Source organism: Orcinus orca, chromosome 15 (assembly GCF_937001465.1).
Source record: "Orcinus orca chromosome 15, mOrcOrc1.1, whole genome shotgun sequence".
In the NCBI taxonomy this organism is placed as follows: Eukaryota; Metazoa; Chordata; class Mammalia; order Artiodactyla; family Delphinidae; genus Orcinus; species Orcinus orca.
In genome coordinates this window covers 48,983,642-48,994,620 of record NC_064573.1, presented here as the reverse complement: position 1 = coordinate 48,994,620, position 10,979 = coordinate 48,983,642, and the positions used below count along the sequence as shown (strand labels likewise).

General features: G+C 40.6%; 1 protein-coding gene across 1 annotated transcript; it reads left to right on the top strand.

The window, feature by feature from the left end:
- The first annotated feature begins 1,653 nt into the window (after positions 1-1,653).
- On the top strand, positions 1,654-10,683 carry HRH4 (histamine receptor H4). Its single transcript, XM_004273784.2, has 3 exons — positions 1,654-1,768; positions 5,051-5,214; positions 9,877-10,683. The coding sequence occupies exons 1-3, from the start codon at positions 1,654-1,656 to the stop codon at positions 10,681-10,683; spliced, it is 1,086 nt and encodes a 361-aa protein (XP_004273832.2).
- The last annotated feature ends 296 nt before the right edge of the window (positions 10,684-10,979 follow it).

Genomic DNA, 10,979 nt, shown 5'->3' with positions numbered 1-10,979 from the left:
TGGGTCTTTTAAAAATAATTTTATTTCTTTATATATCTGTTTAAAAATATGGAATACAGCTATAATAACTGCTTTAATGTCCTTATCTATTAATTCTAGTATCTACGTCAGTTATGGGTGGTTTCAACTGATTGATTTTTCTCTGCATTATGGGTCTTATTTGCATGCTTCTTGGCATGCCTGATAATTCTTAATTGGATTCCAGACATTATACATTTTACCTTGCTGGGGACTGGATATTTTTATGTTCTATAAATATTCTTGAGCTGTGTTCAGATCTTCCATTAAGTTACTTGGAACTGGTTTGGTCCTTTCAGATCTTGCTTTTAAGATTTGTGAGGCAGGATCCAAGCAGTATTCGGTATAGGACTACTTATTTCTGACTACTGAGGCAAGACCTTTCTGACTATATTACCCAGTGCCCCGTGAATTGAGTTTTGTCAGTCTGGCTGGTGGGAACAAAGTCTGTAACTGGCCCCTTGTGACCCCTGGGTATTGTTCCTTCTAATCTTTTTTGAGTGGTTCTTCTTCCTGTCTGAGAACATTTCCCCACATACTGTGCTGGTCAGTACCCTGGTAAATACTTGAGCAGGGCCCTTTGCAGCTCTGAAGCACAGAGTTCCATAATACCCTCTATACAATCACTGTTATCTACACACTCCTCTGTTGGCCCAAAGAATTCATTGGGGCTTTTAGCTCCCCCCACCTTTTTCTTTTTCTTTTTTTTTTTGACTGTGCCACTTGGCATGGCATGTGAGATTTTAGTTCCCCCACCAGGGATCAAACCCTCGCCCCCTGCAGTGGAAGCATGGAGTCTTAACCACTAGACCACCAGGGAAGTCCCTTCCCTGACCTTTCGATTATCATTTTCTCATGGAAAATGCAGCTTCTTAACTGGCTTCAGAAAGAAGGGGCGATACCAGACTGGTGACAATTTTTATGCAAACTGGGCTTTCCCGTCCTCATCTATTCATTCATCCCATACTGATTTTATTTTGAACCAGGCACCCATTTAGGTGTTTGGGATATATCAGTGAAAATACAGACAAAAATCCTTACCCTCATAGTGCTTGTATTTTTCCTGGAAGCAGGGGCAGGGAGAGGAAAGTAAACAGTATAAATAAGTAAATAAAACTACATAGCATTTTAGAGGTTGATCATTGCTACTGAGAAAAACATAATAGCAGGGAGGAAATGTGTTAGAGGTAGAGGTTGCAATGTAAACCTCAGGGGTAGGGCTCACTGAGGAAGATGCATTGTAGTAAACAAAAGGAGCCTCTGAGGGAAGAGTGGTTCATGCCCAGGAAACCCATGCAAGAATCTGAGGGTGTGTGTACGGTGTATTTGATGCCAGATAGGGTGGAGCAGAGTGAGCTAGGGGTGGAGGGAGTAGCAGAAGCCTTCTTCTCTCCTCCCCCTGGTTCCTTCACTTCCTTTTTATTTTCTTTACCATCTTCTTTTAATATAGTTTGTTTTCCCTCACTCCCCTACCTTCCCACCATCACAATTGGTCATGCCAAAGACTTATGGCTCTTTTCAAGGACCTGGCTATTAGTTTTTCTTATCAAGTCTATTTGACCCAGAAACATGACTCCAGAGTGGAAGTTATGGAAACACCTAGGAGAGGGTATATCACAGATGTATTTCAGGTTCATGGCTTCAGGTTCTGAAACTCCTTTGGAAGGAGGCGCAAAACCACTCAACAAGACAGAGGAACTGAGCGTGACGTTCGTATTAAACCATCCCAAAGAACTCAAGGTGACAGCAGGTGACATTCATTAAAACAAAAGGAATAGACTTGAGCCTGTTTTCAATTAACTGCTATTTCAAGCAGCTCCAGAGGTTTTGAACACACCTTTCTCTTTTATCTAATTCAGAAAGTTTGTGAAAAACATTATCAATAAATAGACAATGGCATCTGTAATGCAAATGATTGGTGGCATCCCGCTCTTCTTTCCCATCCAGGGGAGGAAATGAGTGTGTATGTGGAAAATGCTCCTGTCGGGAACATTGGAAGCCACAACTCTGGGCCAAAATATAATAAATTTCTCTGTTTTGAAGATACCTTGATTTATCTCAGGTGATCCTGAGATACCACGGGTACACACACACACACACACACACACACCCCTTTGAGATGGAAGGCACCATAAGGAAGCTTAGAGAATTACACCCATTATCTTGTAATAACCTATAATGGAGTATAATCTTCGAAAACACTGAATCACTATGGTGTACACCTGAAACTAACACAATACTGTAAATCAACTATACTTCAATTAAAAAAATAATATGCCAGAAATATTTAGAATCCTAAAAGATATATATACACACACACATATACATACATACACATAGAGTTAAAATGTAAAACAAGCAGGCAATTTGAACTACAGGTAAGAACTGACCATACAACTCTTCTTCTCGATGGTGTCTTTCTCTCACATTTGTATGTAAATCTAGGTACAGGACACTAAGTTCTGCATTTCCTTACACTGTTCTAAAACAACACCTTTATATCCTCATGTCGCCTTTTTTTTTTTTTTTTTTTTAGGTTGTTTCCCTCTCTTGCCTATTGTAAATAGTGCTTCAATGAGTATTGGGTGCATGTATCTTTTCGAATTATAGTTTTGTCTGGATATATGCCCAGGATTGGGATTGCAGGATCATATGGCAACTCTATTTTAAGTTTTTTGAGGAACCTCCATACTGTTCTCCATAGTGGCTGTACCAATTTACATTCCCACCAACAGTGTAAGAGGGTTCTCTTTTCTCCACACCCTCTCCAGTATTTGTTATTTGTAGACTTTTTAATGATGGTCATTCTGACTGGTGTGAGGTAGTACCTCATTGTTGTTTTGATTTGCATTTCTCTAATAATTAGCAATGTTGAGCATCCTTTCATGTACCTGTTGGTCATCTCTATGTCTTCTTTGGAGAAATGTCTATTTAGGTCTTCTGTCCATTTTTGATTGGGTTGTGTTTTTTTGTTATTGATTTGTATGAGCTGTTTATATATTTTGGAAATTGAGCCCTTGTCAGTCACATCATTTGCAAATATCTTCTCCCAGTCTGTAGGTTGTCTTTTCATTTAGTGTATGGTTTCATTGCTGTACAGCAGCTCATAAGTTTGATTAGGTTCCATTTGTTTATTTTTGCTTTTATTTCTATTGCCTTGGGAGACTGACCTAAGAAAAACGATTGGTATGATTTATGTCAGAGAATGTTTTGCCTATGTTCTCTTCTAAGAGTTTCATGGTGGCATGTCATTTTTTTTTTACAATAATTATCTTTAAAATATACATTAAAAAATTTATTTTATTTATTTATTATACAGCAGGTTCTTATTGGTTATCTATTTTATACATATTCAGTGTATATATGTCAATCCCAATCTCCCATTTCATCCCACCACCAGCACCCCTGCCCCGCTTTCCCACCTTGGTGTCCATACGTTTGTTCTCTACATCTGTGTCTCTATTTCTGCCTTGCAAACCAGTTCATTTGTACCATTTTTCTAGATTCCACATATATGCATTAATATACAATATTTGTTTTTCTCTTTCTGATTTACTTCACTTTGTATGACAGTCTAGGTGCATCCACATGTCTACAAATGACCCAACTTCATTCCTTTTTATGGCTGAGTAATATTCCATTGTATATATGTACCACATCTTCTTTATCCATTCATCTGTTGATGGGCATTTAGGTTGCTTCCATGACCTGGCTATTGTAAATAGTGCTGCAATGAACATTGGGGTGCTCATGTCATCTTGTTTTGGGAGAATGAAGGGTTTCCTTCAATCTTCCCTTTCCTTTCTTTTATCTTTACTATTGTTCTTCATGATAGGTTAACTTGGTTCTCATATGGAAAATGGGAATTCCTTCCAAGTGCCTTCATAAAATATGAAGATATCCAACAAAATAAGATTTCAACCGAGCGTCCACTTAATAGATTATTTTCTTAGTGAGTAGACCACCTGTCTGAAATGTCAATACAACTGAAAACCCCTATAAGGCTAAAGGAAAAGGAACCCAGTTCAGTCATTTTCCACAATGAAGCAGTTTCTGTGCTGAGTTGAATCACTCAGGTATTTGTTCATTTGGTGAAGGGTAGCAGTTAAAGTCAGGGGTTATGAAATCACATTGCTTGGTTTCAAATCCAGTTTTTCCCTTACTTGGGCTAATAATGTCTCCTTTTGAACTTCAGATTCCTTATCTGCTAACTCAGCATGGTGCCTACCTCATAAAGTTTCTGTGAAAGTTAAATGAGATGATATATGTAATACACATAGCACAATGTCCGGCATCTGGTAATTGCACAATACCTATTAGCTGTTATTAATTTCCTTGAGTTAAACATGTGAGCCATTGGTCAACCCTGGATGTTGTGAAAAATACAAAGATCGACTTCCCACACAGTCCCAGTCCTCAGGAGAAACAAGTTGACGTATGACAACGATATAAAGTAGGATATATTTGTACATGAGACAGGGAGAGATGAGTGAAGTTCCAGGAGAGGGCAAGTGACAGAGGGGTCACTTCTACCCAGGAAGTTCCAGGAAAGATGATAAGGAGGATGCCACTTTTTAAACTAAGTGAAGAATTAGAAGGAATTAAATAGACTTCTCCGTAGAAGAGAGGAGGATATTCTAGGAAGAAAGAATGTTGTTGGCAAAGGCAAAGAGATGTGACAATGTGAGATGTGTATGGGGGAAGGGTGGCCCATCCTGTTTGGGTTGGGTCATGAACACAAAGATGATGTGTGCTGTACATGGCTGGAAATACATGTTGGGACCTGAACTTAATTTGGAAAGTAATAAGAAGCCATTGAAGGTACGACGTTTGTGACAGCTATTTTAAAAACGGTATTTAAAGAATGTGTATGAGATCAGTCCTGAGTTTGTTGATGAAATACCATGAATTTCTAAATTATAATCAAGCTCTTTTTGGTCAGTTCAGAGAGTTCATTGTGTTGTGTTCCTATGTCTCTTCGTATTCATTGATATGTGCTATTTTTCTTTACCCTCATTTTTTCCCTGTACAGGTGTGATCTCCATTCCTTTGTACATCCCTCACAGGCTGTTCAACTGGAAGTTTGAAGATAACATCTGTGCATTTTGGCTCACTATTGACTATCTTTTGTGCACAACATCTGTGTATAACATTGTACTCATCAGCTTTGATCAATACCAGTCAGTCTCAAATGCTGTAAGTCAAAATATTAATTTATCCTCCTTAGAAGATTATATACTTGTAAATTTTGGGTCCCCAAGCAAAAAAATTTTTTGTTTAATTGGCAAAACTTAGAGAAGCCTGTTACCCTTTTGTTATCTAGCACTAAGTTTTCATTGGTGCTTAGTGAACATTTTCTGTGTGATTTGGTTAGGTCACTCTCTTATGTACCACTAAAATGGGAAGGTGTCCACCAAAATCCAAGGCAAGTTGTGAGAAGTGGTAAATCGAGTCCGTAGTAGATTGGATATGCGTGAGTCTCACGGTAGGTTCATCTGTTCAACTCCTTAGACAACTTGAGACCTGAATGTTTTCTTCAGGATGGAACTTGGTGGGTGATTAGAAAGACTCCCAGACTTCTGAATGTCACGAGAAAATTAATTTTGAATGACCAAAGGAAAAGACAGTATACAGGGAAGCTATAGGTTATACAGTAGCACTAACCAGAAACTAACCAGTGCCAGTTTAGGACCCATGCCAAGAAAGTCTGAACTTACCCAAGATTTAGAACAGTCTCATCAACTAGTTCGTGACAGTTCTTAAGATAAATTTATCAGCAATAGAATAAAGGAGAGAATAAGGTTGATGTTAATAAGGATGAGGGATGGGAAGAGGCCACAGAAACATGGACGGTGATCTGAAGTCTTTGAGACCTAGATGGGAAACTTCCTTCACTCCTGAGTTCCAGGGACCCAAATGTGTGGGAAACGACTGTGCGACAGGGATTTTGCTAAGGACACAAAACTGAATCTCCAGAGTCTTTCCTTTTGAGGAGCATAACAGTCTAATGTGGAGACAGATCCATAAACAAAGGGACTAAGTGTGGTGCTGGAGGCATTGAGAGGACAGTGACAGTTCCGTCCTGGGAGAGTTGTGCAGCTTGGAGGCAGACAGGATTGGGAGGGTGCACTGGACAAGGCAAGGATAAACTGCTGTAACGAAGAGACTCCAAAATGCTGAGACCAAACAAGACAGAAGCTAACTTTTCTCTCATAGAACAGTTCAGGAAGATGGGAAGGCTCTGCTCCAGGAACTCACCCAGGGATCCAGGCTCTGTACCCTCTGGAGCAGGGACCTATGGTGTCTGTTGCAACTGCTCAAATAAAACTTTATTATCCAAACAGGTCGTGGGCCACACTTGTTCCATGGACAGTGGTTTGCTGACCCCCACCCACCCTAAGTCATTAACCTCCTCTGCATGCTCCAAATCATGCTGTTGTCACTCCAGGTTCTAGAAAGGAAGGGCAAAAGGCAGAAGTCCAGGGTAAGGGATTTTCTTTTAACCAAGTAGTGCAGAATCACACAATCATTTCCACTCACCTTTCATTGGTGAAATTTAGTCATGTGGTCTTACCTTACTGCAAGGGAAGCTGGGAAGTGCGGCCTCTAGCTGAGCTGCCATATGGCCAGGAAGAAGTAGAGAATGGATGTGGTGCGACAGCCAGACACTTGACATTGAGTACTTTATTGGCACCAGAGTCCACTGCAGTTTGTTCTGGACAAACCCTGGAGAGAGTACAGATCAGTTTGGATTAGCCATCAGAAGCCTATAATCTCAGATTTTTCAAACAGATAGTAATCCATTATTGAGTCATGAAATCAGTTCAGTGGGTTATTATGTCACTTTTTCATAGAATGAAAAAATATGGAAAGAAGTACAACAGAACTTAAGTTAGAGTATAAACTATCAGAGTACCTTGTGCATAATAAAGGTAAGTATTGTTTTATGAATACTTCTGTCTGTATACTTCATTAGGGTATAAAATGTATTTCTCACTTTAGGTCACAGTCAAAATGTTTGAAAAGCAGTGCTCTGATTAATAATCTTTCTTTAACTAAATCTTTAATTTGTACTTTAAAATTTTCCTTTCTCTCTGGGTTTTCTTTTTAATCTTCACTGAGTGTTCCTAGTTATGTTCACTGGGACATTCTTCACGGAACATCCAAGCTCTTGAGGCAACCTCAGCTTTGTGTTAGGGTAAGGGGTGGCTTGCCCAGTTAGAAAAAGGTCTTAGAAGTTACAGAGAGTTGAGGAGTGATGTCCAGAGAGAAAATGGGCGGGCTTGTTTCTTGGTCTTGCCCTGAGGAATTCCCCTGGCAATGGAGGCTGTAAACTTGGTGAGGGTTAGGTCAGCTGGATCCGGGTCCCTGGTACACAGCACAGAGTCAAGTGTAAAAAGTGCTCCACACATGAGTGTATGAATGCTCACGGGGGTGCTCAGGCAGCACTCGCACCTCTGTTGGCTGAGTTCCAACACAGCTGTATGAAGCCAGAAGGAAGCCTTTAAAGACCACAGGAGCTCATAGGAAGTGATCATGCGGAATTGAGCGCTTTCTGTAGCTAAAAGTAGAGGAGACAGTGTAATAGGGGAAGGCGGCAGGCTGGGCTTGGGAAATGGAAATCTGACAATAGTTTGGGGAAGGAAGGCTCGATGCAGATGGCAGTACATGACAGGCACTTAGAACGGCTCAATCCCATCTCATTATTAATACCAGCAAGTTCCAGGGGTTGCTCTGCCTCACAAAAGAAACCGGATTGACGGAATGTTTGGATATCTTATTGGGGTGGGGAAGGAAGCAGGGTAAGAGACAACATCCTGAATAATGGACATATTCTGTAGTGGGTGAGTAGTGGGCCACTGATGGATTTCAGGGAGGCACGGGCCTGGATTTAAGCAACGCTTGAACTGTTATCTGTTAAGAATGCTACCCAGAGATGAAGAGATTGGCATCATCTTCTCAATTCCCTTGGATGTCCATTATCCCATTTGACCTTATGCATAATAGAAAAGAGATTACTTTCCAGCATATTGCATCATATCATTACAAAGGCTGAACAGAGCAATTAAAAAACTAAATGCAGTTTATGACCATCTGGGTATTGTTACCATCTTCATAATCATTAGATTTAGCGCAAGTATTAATTAGTGGTATGAAAAGCAGAAGGCAAAAAAATGTATTGTACATGGGAGTTTGTGGTCAGCACCATAGGCATTTTAGCTTAGCCTCAGAAATACCAGTAATTTGGAAAAAGCCAAAAAAAGAAAAAGAAAACCCCACTTCTCTGCATTTTTTAAAAATAATTTTTTTTTTTAAACCAGCCTCCTTTTACCTCTAGCCAATTGGTGAGCCCTTCCCAGCATGTACAATCCATCAGAGAAAGACAGTGCTGGGCATTGTTACACCCCTTTAATAAAAATGAGAAACCACTTTAGAACAAGACTTGAAAACTCACAGAGAAAACAGCACTTGAGAGATGGTGAAAGGGAAGTGTGTTCCAACTTCATGGGTAAATCATTTCCTTTCCCTTGAGTGCAAAAGGCAGAAAAACATGGAATATTTGGGCTGGAAGGAATCTTACTGATCTAAAAGGTGTCCAGACAGGTTGTGTGCTCTAGGTCCCCTTAAGAAAGTCTTGGGTCATATGTTTATCCCTCATACAGGGTGGTTGGCATTTTAGATTTCTTATAGAAGATTTCAGAATCATCAAAAGTCATGGGTCTTGTGATCCAAGAGCAATCCTCCCTCATAGAATCTCATTTTCCCTTACAGAAGCCTGTCCTTGTGACCGAGTGGACTTAGAACATTCTTCACCCCTATAAAAAGACCGTGGCACTCACCACAGCCATGTTTCCCCAGTGGCTGGCCACCCCTGCTTTGGCACCATTTTTGTCGGGTAGATACGTTTGTAGAAAGAAATGATTTGGTCACGCTCAGTAACACTGTAGTGTCTCCCCACAGCTGGTTTAAACTTTCTTTTTGTGTGTCATCTTGTGGGAGTAACATAAGAGTTCTTCTCTTTTTGACCCCACCTTGAAGGCTCAGCATAAACTGCAGAGTAGATTCTTCCTAAATACCGGATTTAGAAAAACCAGTGTCTTTTAAACTTTTCTGTGACTTCAGTGATAAATGCATTTTACACTATGATTCAGTACACACATTTCTCGTTCTCTATGTACATCTATATTCCCAAAGCAAAAGTTTCATCAAACAATACATATCTTTAGGATGTGTGATGCATTCTGACACTGATTATTCCAATTCATTAAAAAAATTGCTGCTCATGATCCAGCTGGCAAGTTAAAAACACCGTGAAAGGGCTTCCCTGGTGGCGCAGTGGTTGAGAGTCCGCCTGCCGATGCAGGGGACGCGGGTTCATGTCCCGGTCCGGGAAGATCCCACATGCTGCGGAGCGGCTGGGCCCGTGAGCCATGGCCGCTGAGCCTGCACGTCCGGAGCCTGTGCTCCGCAACGGGAGAGGCCACAACAGTGAGAGGCCCACGTACCGCAAAAAACAAAACAAAACAAAACAAAAAAACACCGTGAAAATGGGCATTTCGTTTCAGTTAACAGTTCAGGTTAGTGTCTGTGGACTAGGAAGACTGCATTCTTATTTTAGATATTGACCTTGACATTTTCTATAGTGTCAGAGGTTTAACCTTGAACTGCTAAGAAAGTCTACATCTTGGCCCAGGGTCCACCGAAATTGAACCCTCTGCCCTGGCCCAGATCATGTTACCCAAATTCAGTGAATATCCCCGCTTTGCACATCCCTGAAACTCCTGAGGGCCGATGGTACGCTTTGTGCAATCAACATATGCTCACTGTATTGAAAATAACTTACTTGGTTTCTTTTAGGTACCTTACAGAGCTCAGCACACTGGGATCTTGAAGATTGTGGTTCTGATGGTGGCCGTCTGGGTAGTGGCCTTCTTAGTGCATGGGCCAATAATTCTAGTTTCAGAGGCCTGGAAGAATGGGAAGGGGGATTGTGAACCTGGATTCCTAACAGAATGGTATATCCTTGCCCTCATGGTACTGTTGGAATTCATGATCCCAGTCTTGTTGATGGCTTATTTCAACATGTATATTTACTGGAGCCTATGGAAGTGTGGTAATCTCAGTAGGTGGCACTCTAGATTCACTTCTGTCTCTTCCAGTAGCTATGGACGCTCATTCAGGAGTGGACTGTTTTCAAGGACATCTTTTTCTAACCCAGAGGAAGCAGCAGCATCCCTTCGTTCAGAGAAACCAAGAAGAAAGAGCAGGCTCTTGTTTTCCTTAATAGCCCAGCCAAATAGTGTAACTGCTTCCAAAACGGGCTCCCTCTCCCATTCAGATTCCCTTGTTCTTCAACAAAGCGAACATCTTGAGCTGTGCAGAGGCAGGAAATTAGCCAAGTCACTGGCCATTCTCTTAGGTGTTTTTGCCACTTGCTGGGCTCCCTACTCTCTGTTCACAATTATTCGTTCAATATCCCCCACAGACCTCAGTCTGTCAGCAACAGCTGTGTATGAGTTCACATTTTGGCTTCAGAGGTTCAATTCCTTTGACAATCCTTTTTTGTATTCGCTGTGTCACAAGCGTTTTCAGAAGGCTTTCTTGAAAATAATTTGTGTGAAAAAGCAGTCCATACCATCACACAATCGGTCAACGTCCTCTTAATCTTTGTGCCTATGTAAATTTCAGTCTTGCTCTCACCTAAATGAATCTGGCTTTCATCTTGCCCTTTCCACTCTACTGAAAAAATCCAGAAAATCATAACACTTGAAAACTTGAAAAAAAAATACCTGGAACCTAGAAGTCAGTGGAAAATTATTCCGGTGAATAACAACAGCATAATTAGAAATTGACAGTAATATTTTTGTAAACTCATAATCACAAAAGCACTATATTTTTCTTAGTCATCACCTCTTCTTTGTCTTTTAGATCTTAAATAACGTTGATTGTGAAATTCAAGA

What these genes read in the sequence shown, in the direction of transcription:
- HRH4 (XM_004273784.2), top strand. Translation starts at nt 1,654, where the DNA reads ATGGCTTCAGGTTCTGAAACTCCTTTGGAAGGAGGCGCAAAACCACTC. An exon ending in AGAACTCAAGGTGACAGCAG is followed by an intron (nt 1,769 to 5,050) that starts GTGACATTCATT and finishes TTCCCTGTACAG; the next exon opens with GTGTGATCTCCATTCCTTTG. An exon ending in ACCAGTCAGTCTCAAATGCT is followed by an intron (nt 5,215 to 9,876) that starts GTAAGTCAAAAT and finishes GGTTTCTTTTAG; the next exon opens with GTACCTTACAGAGCTCAGCA.